This window comes from Grus americana, chromosome 2 (assembly GCF_028858705.1).
Source record: "Grus americana isolate bGruAme1 chromosome 2, bGruAme1.mat, whole genome shotgun sequence".
Lineage (NCBI taxonomy): Eukaryota > Metazoa > Chordata > Aves > Gruiformes > Gruidae > Grus > Grus americana.
The window spans coordinates 145,633,494-145,647,638 of NC_072853.1; the positions used below are offsets into that span (position 1 = coordinate 145,633,494).

General features: G+C 40.4%; 2 protein-coding genes across 3 annotated transcripts; one reads left to right on the top strand and one right to left on the bottom strand.

Moving 5' to 3' along the window:
• Nucleotides 1-26: 26 nt before the first annotated feature.
• Nucleotides 27-10,641, bottom strand: ACBD7 (acyl-CoA binding domain containing 7). Its single transcript, XM_054814916.1, has 5 exons — nt 10,380-10,641; nt 8,929-9,153; nt 566-683; nt 400-462; nt 27-312 (listed from the first exon to the last, which is right to left on the bottom strand). Exons 1-5 carry the CDS (start codon nt 10,536-10,538, stop codon nt 239-241), a joined length of 639 nt encoding a protein of 212 aa, XP_054670891.1. The 5' UTR covers nt 10,539-10,641; the 3' UTR covers nt 27-238.
• A 3-nt stretch (nt 10,642-10,644) lies between these two features.
• RPP38 (ribonuclease P/MRP subunit p38) lies at nt 10,645-13,918 on the top strand. Of its 2 annotated transcripts, none has more exons than XM_054814914.1 (3): nt 10,645-10,757; nt 11,041-11,105; nt 12,416-13,918. In XM_054814914.1, exon 3 carries the CDS (start codon nt 12,443-12,445, stop codon nt 13,292-13,294), a length of 852 nt encoding a protein of 283 aa, XP_054670889.1. In that variant the 5' UTR covers nt 10,645-10,757; nt 11,041-11,105; nt 12,416-12,442; the 3' UTR covers nt 13,295-13,918. The 2 variants fall into 2 exon arrangements, with proteins under 2 accessions (XP_054670889.1, XP_054670890.1); XM_054814915.1 differs by having other exon boundaries at nt 12,533-13,918.
• The last annotated feature ends 227 nt before the right edge of the window (nt 13,919-14,145 follow it).

A 14,145-nucleotide genomic window follows, 5' to 3' on the forward strand; every position in this document is an offset into this window, starting at 1 on the left:
ATACCCACAAAAATCCACAGTTCTTACAGAAAGCGTAATTTATTAGGCTCAAATTTATTTAGAATAAGATACAATCTAAAGTAGAGTATGTATGTAAATACCCTTTACAGTCAAACAACTTACGCTTAAAAGATTTTACTGTCAGACTATACAATAAGGAGTAGTATTGCAGTTTTCTCAACAGTCAGTTCATTAGCTGCTGAAGAGTTAGTTATTAGTGGGAATTATTTTGAGTATTCTAGATCCCATATTTTTCTACCATTGCTTTTGCTTTAGAGATATAGGCATTCATGGCATCCTCCTTTGATAAACCTGCAAAGGAAAGTAGGAGTCATTATCTTTGCTCATTTATCATTCTATAAACATAACTACATGATGTAAATTTAACTGGTGTAACACCTTTTTTCAGGTTCCATGCCTCCCATTTGGCTTTGCCTTTCAAATCTAGCATTCCTGGACATTCTGCCAAAACAAATGCATACCTTTGATTATCATGCAGATTTACATAACATTTGCTTGATTTCATCAAGATACGGGAGTAAATGTGAAGTATATATAGGAATACCAATATTAATATCTCCAACAGTAGCCTGTTTGTAGAATCCATAGAGTTCCTTCAGTTCTTCATCAGTTGGTCTTGTTTTTAATTTTTTTACATCTTCTGCAGCACCATCAAAGTCAGCCTGATCAAAGAAAAAAGTGTTAAGTTTTCCTCTCAAGAGGTGTGCTTAAACATTAAGTATAGTACACACAGTAGTACCGTTAGATACTCTTACTTACTCACTTGGGTTTAGTGGTAAGTCTAGGCATTTTCCCATGAAAGAAGCTTAATAAACCAGTAAGTTATCAGAAAAGGAACTAGGCCTACTTAGCTGATAGGGTCAGGACTGCTAAAATAAGTAAACCTCTTTTTCCAACAGTTTTACATGTGAACACTTGGAACCAATACAGACTGTCTAGTGTCAGAATATCTACAGATACATTCATGCAAGCAGCCTATACAATCAACATAGCATATATGTTTTTCAGTCACATTGGGGGTACGAAGGCATTCACTCAATTTTACAGCCCAGCAGTAATCTCTGAATCCTTTTGGCCCTGACTGCATGATGTTGACTCAAGTGGCAGAGCTCGAATACCCTCTGAAGGGTACTGCCCCCTTCCCCTTCATTTCCAGTTCTCTGCTGACGATGCAAGAGGTGACCAACAGTTGGCACAGAGGTACCGCATGGAGATGAGCAGTGCTGCTGCCAAGAACGTAACACCCAACTCTCAAACACAAGAGTGAAGTATAAATTCACTCCTTTCATCATTATGCATCACATTCACATCAACCCAAGGCTAGAGCCGTTATTCTCTTTATATACTAGGTCTCGGGCTAGACTTTAGCATAGAGTTCAGAGTCCTGTTTAATGCCCAGGTGATTTCAGAAACAGCTTAGATTTTGTACAGCGACCCCAGACCCACCAGGTCACTGCACTACTATAATACAAAAAAAGATACAGGCTCTTTAATATGCTACATGCTGGTTTCAGTAATTATTTTAGGGCTTGAGTTGGATCTGCATTTGCAGAAGCACAGTATCTCCTGCAAGATGGGCTATTACACATATATGTACAAAATCAGCCTACAACTCCCTGCCAGAATCAGCGATGTATTCAACATCGGTTTCAGCATGAGTGCTGTCGCTCTGTTTAAATAACTCAGACCCTGGCATTACCTCAGCAGTCTGTACTGTGCTTCTTTAGACCACTTTTCCCTTTCTCTAGTTACAGGAAAGATACTATTATTTGAATAAGAAAAGCTAATGCACATTCGTCTGCTTAATTAATGTCTTTCTCCTTAGCAAGTGACTGTGCTGGGTGGACCAGGTGATAGAAATAAGCAAGTACACATGAGAGCTGGGTTCATGTACAAGAGAAAGGTTATTTCTGTTTAAATTTAAGAAGGAAAAATGAAAAAAGAATTTAATTATTAGAGACCAATGTTCAAGTATCTTTCTTCAAATAAAGGCCCCTTCATGGAATCACAAAACTACACAGTCGTTGGTGTAAGGACACGTCACCTGGTGGCTGCATTAAGGTGGCAGTAGCAGGTGAAAGAGGGTAGGGACAGGTAGCTGAGTGTACGGCAGCATTCCTGCACAGAAACCTGCCCACTCGCCTACCAAATGGGTCACCTCTGCCTCCTGAGATGGAATTCACTTTTTTTGGCCTGGAAATTTAGTTTGGCTCGAGAGTGAAGTTCCCAGATGCAAACTTCCGAGGAATTGCTAATTTTTTGCAAAATATTCAATTGCTATTTGAAACCCACAAAGAGAAAGCACAAGTCTTCTAAGAACAGGCATGCTCACTACAGGAGCATGTACATCTGTACCACCAGAGCTGAAACAAGGAGCAGCAGGCAGACAGGTGTATTTAAAAGGGATGTTTTTAAAAAAAAATCGTCATGTATGATTAAAAGGGTGTTCTAGCAAAGGAACACTCCCTGCAAAACAGCAATTAAAATAAATCCTGAATCTTCTTTAAACTGCAGTTATAAATTCACAGAACATTAGATGAGAAGGGGTCATGATGATAATCCACATCTCTAGTTCTGTCAGTTTATAGCACCCTTAAAAATGCAATGGAAGGAAAGCTCTTTAGACAAAAATCCTGCAGCAATGCAGAAGCTTATGAACAAATAATATTGCAGCTCAGCAAGAACCTCAGTGTTTGCATAGCCAACAAGCAGAAGTTTCCAGGAGATTCCCACCAAGGCCTCCCAGAACCAAATGCCCAGCAGTGGATGCAGAAGTACAGAAAACAGCTAGGGTGTTAAACCAGTCTTTATCAGATTTAAGGTTGAGCAATGCTGCAGTTATGTGAAGATATTTTGAATATAACAATCCTTCATTCTTTACTCAGTACAATACTAAGAATTAGCCAGATTCCAAGAGCCATTTGTCCGCTTAAAGCTCTGAAACTTGGTTAATTCGATAAATTATATGATTGGCAGAGCTACCACATTAAATTCTAAATCAAATGACTTCCAAATTATGTTCTTAAATCTAAAACTTTTATAGACTGAAGACATGGAACTATGCTTATGCAGTTTCTTCCTGGTTTAATAAAAATAATTCTCAATAAAATGCAACTATACCATAGAATCATAGAAAAACACGAAGCTTTAAGTCCAAGTTTTTGTGTCTGATTTCTTTCAAGAACAAGTAAACACTGTGGATTTTTTTTTTTTTAACCAACTAAATATTTGGGAGCACTGCAAGACAAATACAGATTTTTTTCAGAATTAAAACCTAAAAGGCCCAGAATATGTTATAAATAATTTAGATAAATCAAAATCATATGCTCCATATAAAAGCTGAATCAATCATGTTAAAATGACATTACAGCATCTCTTCTCAGCATTTTTTTGTTTCCATATACTCTATTGTTTACTTAAAAAAAAAAAATCAGCATTCTAGCAGGAATTAAACTGATCATGAAAAGTATTTTAATTGAAGTAACTGGATTTAGTTAGCTTGGATCAGAATTAAAAATGGATTATATGGACACAAAAGCTCTTTTGCTTCTTTGGTCTGGATAAAGAAAACATTAAATATTTTCTTCTACAATGTTTATGTCAGAAATATGAATCCTGATTATCTGTTTTCCTGAAAGGCTAGAAAACTGGAGTACAAGCTTTCTCACCACAGTTGAGAGTAAATTGTTAAATATTTCATGAAGTGTCTTCTGTCCCAAATAACCAAAGCATTTAAGTAACATTTGAGGGGCTTGTTTGGCTCTGTGGTAAACACAAACTAAAGAGTTGCAGCTAAACTGATGTTAAAAAAAAAAAAAAAAAAAGTGGTCTACATGATAATAAGTCCTTGAGCTTTCAGGCAGAAATTGGAATAATACACAATTACTGCACAAATTACATACGTGCTATACAAGCAGAACCTGTTCTTTGCATTGAAGTCAAATTCAGCTTTTCTGACAGCTGCAAGCTCTTGGGAGTCGATACCACCTTGCTCCTCTCTATCTACAGAATCGAGCACTCTTGACTGGGTCTCCCAAATACTTTAACGATACAGACAGTAATAGTTGCCCGATGTTCCCCTTAGAAGCCTGACAAAGTACAAATTCCACAGGTAGTAGCCTACAAATAGTCACGCTGGTATAAGTAAATAAATCTTGGAAATTCTGCGGAGGGTCTCATTTAAAAAGTAACCATATTAGCAGCTTAATGATTTAAATTAAATAGTAATAAAAGCACACATTTCCCAAAAACCACTTCAAGCATCACTAAAGCATCTAGTTGTTACCAACTAACTAAGCCTAAGGATTTCCTCTGTTCTTCCCATAAATGTAGTTTACCTCTGATCATCTTTTGCTTATTAATGGCAGAGACCCCTACCACAAGAAAGAAACTCAAGAAGAGAACACGGCACTTAACAGCAAACACTTTTCAGGACTGTATGAGGGTTAGGAGGTATACATAGCATAGTCCTCAACCTTTACAATATGTAGTGACCTTTTTGTAAAGTTACGCTAGTACTGAGAAGCCTTTTCTAACTTGTACATGGTGACATTTTACACTTTCTTTCAGACTGCTTCTCCTCACTGCCATAAAACAAACTTTTTGAAATTATCTTAAAGTAGTAAGCTCTGCGGAGCAGGAGTTGCATATTCTGATAGGCCTGAACAACAAATATTTTTGGCAATTTAGTTAACAAAATAATTTCAGTTTGATTTAATGTTTTAAATTAGCAATAGTGACATTAACATTGATGTAGATTCAGTACTTATTTATAAATTCAGATACATATATTCATAAATGGATGGTTTTGCTGTCTTGCTGGTGGTGAAATATCTCAATGTACACAGGTCAGGAGACACAGTTTTAGTACTGCCACAAAGTGGAAGTCAAGTAATTTTTGTTCTTCTAAAACCCCTCTAAATTGTGGACGTTAAAAGGAAAAAGTTAAACAGAGAAACATTTTATGAACATAATTATACAAGAATGAAAATCTTTGTACTTCAGATCAAATCAGTAAATAATAACCCTTTAGAAATCTTCTGTCAGCTTGCCAAGTTTTCACGATGCACACAGTAGTATGATCTGATCCTTAAGGAATTCCCGCTCCGAAATCTTTGTAGCCATGGCTGGACTGCCACAGTTGCAATAGCTGTGGCTACAGACAGGTATTTCAGATAATTTAATTTCTTCTTTAAATACTAAATCTGCTGAACAGCAATTAAGTAAAGAATGGTACAAAAACTCCTGCTAATTACTCTGTAAGCTTTGGCATTAGAATTTCATTGGACTTTATGAAGTTTACAGCACAAGCTATGAGAGTATTTCTCTTAGGATCAGTTGTTAGACAAATGTGAAAACTGTATATTCTCTACATCTACTTGTTCTTGATGCCATAGAAGAAAAATCCTTACAAACAAGAAAATCCTAATCTCTAATCAAATTTGAGAAATCGATTCTTTCTCCAGAAATGACAGCTTTGATAGCTTCTAGCTTAGGTGCAAACAAAACCATTTTGAATCCTGTATCATTCAATCCTTGGCTTATCCTAGATGTTCAAAAGAGAAGTATCTTTGGCCATAAAAGAAAAAACAAGTGCTTTAGTTATTAATCACAGTTCAAAGTTCATGTGTGCTTCTTGTAAGCAATACAATAAAGTCCTCTCTGTGAGGCACTCCTACGATTTGTAATATTAATATTTGCTTTCATGAAAGCCTTGCAATCTTTATTTTTTTTCTTATGCAGCATTTTCTCTTGTTCTCCTTCTGTAGGGTAACTGTACCTGAATTTCCTCCAACCACTTGAAATGCTTCAGCAAGTTCAGATGTTAGGCTCATTTTTAATTTTTCACCACAAATTGCCAAGGGCCATAGAAAGTCAGTAAATAGCACTATCTTTCCTTTCAGAAGCAAAACCAGAAAGGCGAACACACACATTTGAGGCCAGCAAGTCGCCAACAGTGCGGGGAGAGAATTCAAAGCTTTGGGGCGCGTGCACTCTGCCCTGTGCCTTAGGCATAACACAGCATGGGCACCTTCAGCCTGGTAGCACGGGGGTAGGCGGACACGCCACTATGAGCTAAACAGGAGTCTGAACGCACAGCACTTGTGAAACTGTTCATATGACTTTTTACCTCACTATATTCCTTTGGCAGCTAGATTGCTTATCCCTCCATGAAAATAGGTCTGGTCCACTTTGCGCTTACCTCAGGGCAGGGGCAAGGACATGGGCACTTACTGCAGAGGAACTCACATGCTCTGAATTTGCATCCAGGCTTACCTCAGAGTCACTCCAGACATGCCATGCTGCTACGCAGTGTTTCAGACACCACAACATTAGGATAGGAAGGAGTTTTGTACTCAGGTACCAAAACTGGAGTCTGATTATGCAAAAACGCATGCCTACATAGGCAGTAACAACAGCATTTTTAATAGATGTATGGCATTTATTATGGACAAGGGCTCAATGAGGGGAAACAAAATCAGCAATTCAACTAACTTAGCACTGAATTAAAAATAGCATCCGAAAGAAACTGGAACTGAACATCTTTGCCACTCCTAAAAGCAAAGCATTTACACTCACACTGCTGGTATAGATGTATAAAAAGGATGTACATTTGCTTACAAAAATAAATGTGATGGCCCACCACTCTTCAGATTTCTTCTGTAGGTAAAATTTTATAAAAATAAGTATTTCATTCTTAATCCAAACACCAGTAACGTGACCTTCTTGACCATACCTATCCCTGACTCCTACATCACAGGTATCTCTTAATATTATCCATATATGCACAAACAAAAACAGCATTCACGCTCTGTTAACAGTAAGATTAAGAAGTGGTATCAATAATAAAACATAACAAAATTGCAACAATTGATTAAAGGTTAATTAAATCTTTGTCTTCATACTGTGGCTACTACTGCATGTGAGCCTCTGCCAGCGTTGACGTACAAGGACCATTCAAGTCAGTGAAAATCTTCCACATGCCTTGAATTGTTTTCTGATCTAAATCTCACAGTGAGAATGAACTAGAAGCGTTGTTAGACTTGCACAAGACAAAAGATAACTCAAAAAAATACACTAAGAAAGGAAACCATTAAGTTAATAAGTTTCTTATCTTCATACACTTTTATTCTGTTTGGATCTATAGGCAAGTATCACAAGATACTATTTTTAAAATATGCAAATGCATATCTTACACAGCAAGAAATACGAAGAAATGAAAAGTAAATACTAAACATTTCTTTCCTCATCTCCCTCTAGCCAATTATTGTGCACAGATTGTTGCTTAGGATTTGCCTGCTTACACAACATGCTTAGCAGCAGCCTATAAAAATATGATTTCCTTTTAATCATGTGCCGATAAAATTTCCTTTAACTCCTGAAATTAAAAGCATAAGTACATATACAGACATAAACATACACACATGCATTCAAGACAAATGCACAAATCATCAGACTATTATCACATACTCCCTTTTATCAAAGAAAACAGCTTGAATGAATTCTTCATTTACAGTATTCTACCAGTTTGCAAAACTTGTAATTCTTTTACAGCCTCCCTGATGAAAACATTATTTTATTCATTTTGCCCTCACTCCTATACAGCTTGATTCAATTAATTTTTATAGATATGGATGGTAGCTGTCAACCAAAGCGACAGCGGATAGAAAACCTCTCTAATGTGAAATGCAGAATGTGTAGGATATCGTAATATTTCAACCACTGTTTTTTATGTGAAGGTATAACTGTATACAGCAATGGAATGGCATATCATACTGCACTCAGCTCTAATAGTGATTTATGGCTCATTGCTTAATCATCAGGCTAATAAATTGGTTTTCTAGAGTGAATTCAAGGCATAATAAAACAAACTATAATTCCAGTCATCACTAATTAAACAAAGGTGGTGTTAGGTTTGGGATTTGGCAATTCTGACCCACTGAAGAAATACAATTCTTCCTCTTAGTGGTAAAACACCACAATGAAACCTCTGTGCCATTCGACATAATTGCAGCTCAGAAGAAAATTGCTAAGCTACTGGCAATGCACTCCCTGCATCTAGGTCAGAGCATTATGTTGCTCACTCTTTGCAAAACACACACACTAACCAAGCTGAGACAGACATTATAATGAGACCAGGATAAAAGGGCTTGCAAATCTTTAAGTGAAAGGGATAACAGAAAGCCTAACAAAGAAAAACAGTCTAATCCATCAGGGCATGGGCAAGACAAGGGAAGTATTCATAGTTTGCTACAAAGGTAGGAAGGAGGCTAAAAGCCAGCAACGAAGATAATTTCCTCAAGAACTACTTAAATCTATAGTCAGAGAGAAGGTAGAAGGAAGCTCTCTAGCCGGAGACTAGAAAGTAGAAGCTTTCCTACCAAAACACAAGCCCATCAAAATGTACCACTCCAAAGATGCACACACTCTAAAAAAACTCCTTTAAAAGATATTCATACTTCCCAAATGCACATATACTGCTGCTTCAGTGTTAGCAGTTTCCCTCCTCCTTTTATAGCTGCAAGCAACAAGCTAGATCGTAAAAAAATAAATACGTACCTACCTTTCAGTGCATAATCCAGTCCTAGCAAACTCAGATGCACACATAAAGAAAAATAATTCATGCATGCCCTGAACAGGTAAGGCTCAAAAAACCTACATGACCTAGGAGCATTTCAAAATAAGTGGCATGTCTCTCACCCTCCAGTTGCAAAAAAGTAACGCATTACTTAACCTCCAAAGGCTTAGGCAAACTTCCCATGCTGCATGGTAACCTTGATTTTGCAGCAATAATCCTTACGCTAAAGAAATACTTCTGTCTCTGACATGGCATCACACAGATAGACAATGCATCTCTCCCTCTCCTCTACTTGCATGTCTCGTCTCACCAGATGCAGAATTGCTCACCTGGAGAGTCATGATGCTGTGAGGATGCCCAGAGAACGGCCTCGCTCCTTCTCCAGCGGGGACGCGGCGCTTCTGCCTCTCGGCTCCTGTGGCGTGAGAGCGGAGGCGGGGGCCGTGTTCCACGGAGGGCGTTGGGCTGCGTACGAGTGACCTCAGCTCGCCTGCCGCAGCAAAGCCACGCTGGGGCAGGACATGGGGTCTCGCTCCCACTGCGCCTCTCGGGACCTGCGGGGACAACTGAGTGGCTACAAATGCTGAGGAAGCGGGGGGGGGCATTACACATTAAGCCCACACCAGTTTTTCAGAAAGCCTGAGCTCATTTCCATATCCCTGAGGATTAGGCCACCAGTCTGAGAGCAGAGATACTGCAAGATTTCCAAGCTATTTGTTTGAAAAAGGGATTTCTGGAGTGATTCGAACTGCAACCAGCCGTTATTGCTACTGTTCCCTCCGCCGCAGCCCCTGCCTGTGCCCAGCCCTGCCTGGGACCTCGCACCCTCCAGCTGCAACTCAGAAACGTGTGTTTCACCCCGGAGATAACATACACCAGCAGTCACACACACAAAATACCTTGAGAATACGGTTTTTTTCTTTGCTCTACTAAATACAGAATAAAAACTTCAATATTAAATGAATTGATAAACTAGCGTACAACTGTAGCCATTAAAGGAAAAAATCCATCCCTGCTTATCTATTATATTAATTCATAAATCCTTTATATTCATGCCTCTATACATTTATATTCATAATTCCTTGAGCATGGTTTAATCACAATACTACATGCTTCAGCATTTTTAAATCCACTAAATTCCATAAACCCACATAAAAAAGTGTTTCCCCTTGACTTAACTGCAGGTTAAATTAAGCCAGAACTTTACAAGAAAACAAACCAAGCAAATTTCAGTAAATAAACGGAAATAAAAAAAAAATTGAAAACAACTCCATCGGCACTCGTCTCAAACACCGTGAAGCAGCAATGCCGTTACTTTCACTGGGGAAGCTCTGCTCTTTCAGGTACAAGAGGCTGCAGCAACCATGTTGTGCACTAAGGTAAACAGAGAAACTCAATGTGTTTGTAAGGATTTGTTAATGGCTCACGGCAGATTGTGGGAAACACTGAGTGTAACCAGTTCTTACTTGTCATCTTGGTGTTACAGAATACGATGCATGCACACAATACCTCACATATTAAACGGCGGTGAGAGACGCCCCTATTGCTGCAAAGCCCCAGTGAAGCACTTGTTGACTTGACCCGGCCACGATTTCACTAGATGACGCACGACAGAGCATATCTACTATCACCTATAAAACATTTTATGGTAGCATTCAAAATGAGGAGACGCCAGTGCTAAACCTGCGGCGAGACCCGCCAAGTGCAAGCTTCCAGCATCAGCATTTTGACGCTGCCTTCCATCAGACGGCAATGCGCTATTTCTCTCTGCAGCACTGACCGCAGCCGGGGGGCAGCGGGCGGCACCCGGGGAGCCCGGCCCGCCTCGCACCGCCCCCGCTGGGACTCGAGGGCCGGTGGCTCCGCTCTGCACCCGCCGCCCGCGCCTAGCGGGGTATTTCTCGGCCGGCCGAGCTACGCGCTCCCTGCTCCCCTCCATCACCGTCTTCCGCCGGGCCACCCCCAGCCCGCTCCGGGCACAGCCTACAGAGCGGAAGAACCTGCTCCGTCCCGCCGGGCGGTGGCGGCTGAGGGAAGAGCCTGCCGTGCGGCGCGGAGGCGGGCTGAGGGGAGCGCTGAGGGGCGGAGCGGGGCCGGGCTGGGCGCTGACGTGCTGCGGCCGACGGCGTGTGCCTGGGGACCGGGGCGGCCGGCGGAGGTAGGGCTTGCTGGCGGGAGTGCAGCGGTTGCGGGCCAGGCCCTGCTGCGGCCCTACGGTCCGGCGGGGGAGGCTGGCCCGCTTCCGCAGTGGCGGCAGTCTGGGCCCGGCCCGGCCTGCAGCTGCTCCGTGGGCGGATAAGGGTCTGACGGCCCCAGGGAGGCGGCTCCTGGGGGCCAGGCCGTGAGGTGGAGGGGCCGAGGGAGGCCGGCGGAGCGCTCTCCTTCAGAGACCCGCCGGTTCTGCTGGAGCCGTGTTTTAATCCGCGTTTCCTTGTTGTCAGGAGCCGGCTGAAGGCGCTCACGGAGCGTTCTGGGGAGCAGGCGTGTGGAGAGGGGTTTGGCGGAGGTAAGCGTGGGCCCTGTCTCGTGTCTCCCTTCCGCAGGAAGCGCGGGGGGCGTGACACTGCTGCGAGCTGGGGGATCTTAGTGGTTTGGGGGTTTTGCCTCGTTGCTTTATTTCCTATTCCTGCGTGCTTGTTTTCGTCAGTAGTGTCCGTTTTGAAAAGAAAAATGTAATCTTTGAACTGTGAAATCTCTCATGTTTTGCTCCTTTCTGATACACAAGTCTGTTGTTGACTTTGCTTGATACCCCTTATAAAAGGTCATCAGAGCATCCCTAAGTGAAAGCTTTTAAAAATGATAACCCAGAACTCTTTTAACATATCATAAGGTTCCAATTCTAACTCAGTCACACATAAGATTTCTGTAGGTCATTTCCATTATTCAGTTGTTTCCACTTTTTGTTTGTTGCTACTGTGATGGTAAGCAAAAGGGATTAGATAACTGCATGGTCAATAGCTCCATAAAGGAATAATAAAACAAGTCGGCAGATCTTCCATCCCTGATGCATCCATTCTGGGTGCTTGGGAGCAGAGGGGAAGGGATGGCAGTTACCAGGGCCTGTAATCAGACCTACCTTCATGTCTTCACTGTTACTCTGGACTAGGTCAGTCAGAGCTAGAACAATTATCCTTTCTCTGCTCCTGTTTCATTTTTTTTTCTCAAAGGCATGGTCTAGGTGACACAAGAGTAAAAGAACCCTTCTGAACTTTCTGGAGGCCTGTATTGTCTTCCTTCACTGAAAGTGTAAATTTAAATAGAGTCTGCAGATTTCTATCATAACTTCTAAATGCAGGACATGGATAAAGAATTAAAAGGCAAATTAAAGTTTTTAAAAACCTAAAGAAATTCAGGTACTTGGAGGTTGTTTCATGTTGTAATTCTGGTTTTGGGTTGTTTTTTCTTTTCATGTCATAATAGTGCTAAAATGCAGCTGTGCCACAGTAATAATTGAGTGGTCCTTTGTTTGTTTGTTTGGGGGGGGATTGTGTTTGGTTTTTATTTTTTAAATCTGTAATACCTCCACCTGCTTGCATTCAGCTTTAGAAGGGTCTCTTGTCACTGGTGTTGCCTTGCTGTTCAGACTGATGGGGTGTTTTATTTATTTAAAAAAAATGCAGCACAGCCTATGCCTTGTGGAAGATTTGTTAAGGATTAGCACTGAGTTAATGTGAGGAGGGTGATAGTTGCCAGTTATCACTTTGGGACGTGATGTTTCTCTTCTGCATTCCCCAGAGAAGCTTCTAGTAATGATGTTCACGGCAAGCAGTACAGTATTTGAACCAATGTTTACCTCTTTCTTCCCTTCACAACTAGAGTGGCAAAACACCAAAGAACCTCAGGATGTCTGTAGTTCAGCGAGGGACAGCAACACTTCGTAAAGCGAAGAAAATCACTGTAAAAACATGTCTAGATAACCCCTTTGTTTTTCAGTGGAAAACCATAGATGGAGAAGACATGCATTTTATACTACAGACTTTAGAAGAGAGGATTAAACATATTGGACTTAAAAAGATTGAGACTCCAAGAAAGAAAAAACGTTCCCTTACAAAAAACCAAACAGAAAGAAAGTGTGATGCTAGCACCAATGAACTCCCTAAAGAAGAGGAAACAGAAGGCCATCGACAAAAATTAGGATGGACTGATACAAGTATCAGAAGGCAGCTTGCTATTGGAGTTAACGAAGTTACAAAAGCATTGGAGAAAAATGAACTACTTCTCTTGCTGGTGTGCAAGTCTGCAAAACCTGCCATGATCACGTCACACCTTATTCAGCTGAGTGCAAGTCGAGCCACACCAGCAGGTCAGGTTCCCCGTCTCAGTGAAACACTTGCACCACTTCTTGGCTTAACATCCATTTTAGCATTAGGCTTTAAAAAGCAGTCCGATAAATTTACTGAAGCAATAGAAGCAATAGTTCCAAAGATACCAGCTTTGGAAGTGCCATGGTTTCAATACAGAAGTGAGGAATTGGTGGCTTATGCACATACAGATACTTCAGAAAATCAGGAACCTGAGCAGCTTGTAGAGGTGCTGAGCAATGAGCTCACAAGCCAGAAGCGCAAGCGTACAGAAAGCAACCAGCTCGACCTTTCAAATGTAATTTTACAGCCTTTGAAAATCAAGAAACTTGTTCCAAACCCAAATAAGATAAAGAAACCACCTCGCAAAAAGAAAAAAGCTTTTTCAGCCTAACTGGTTTTAGTTTGGTTCTTCATATTAAACTGATTTTTTTTAATGCAGTATGGAGTACAGCTCTAACTGAACTATTTCATTAGGCTTTACACTGTAAAGCACTTGAATACCAGGTGAACTTTATGTTGCATTCAGTTGAGGTACTTTCTGCTTTAATAAACAATATTGCTCAAACTTGGGTGTGAGCCTTTACCTGAGGGTAAATATTTCATTTGCAGTTGAAAATCACAGAGTTAAAAATCAGTAATGAATATGCCAAAGTAATTTAAGACATAATAAGTACATCTTTGGAATTAATGCAAACCATTTAGTGAACTTTGTATTTTTATACAGATGAACATGCTTCAAGCAAAACAGATGGGAGTTAAGTATAATTAGTCAAACAAATCAATACCAAAACTGAAAGTTTATTTAAACAAAGGTCCATGCCGGTATAACTTTTTTAAAGCTGGTTCAATGCTTGTTTCAAGTACACAGCTGTAACAGCACAGGCAGACGTCCCTTTTTAACTTTCCTAGTTTGCTCTGCTGAACAAACAACTTGTTTTGGTCAAGAATATATGCAGACTGGAGTTCCATCTAATTGCTGGTGTCCAATACGCTGATGGAAAAACTTTATTTTCAAATACAGAACAAAACCAAATTACTACTGCTGCATTTTGAAAAAAGACTTCCATATGCAAGCTATTAACATATCCCATGCAAAAATGTAAAGTAACCTAAACTCAACTTGATTTCTAAATGGAATCTAAAATTATTTCCCAGGAAATTGAGAAGGCATATACTGTTGTATGTAAAGTAGATGACAGCTATGACCACTACAAGACTGAAAACATACCACATCACTTTTGA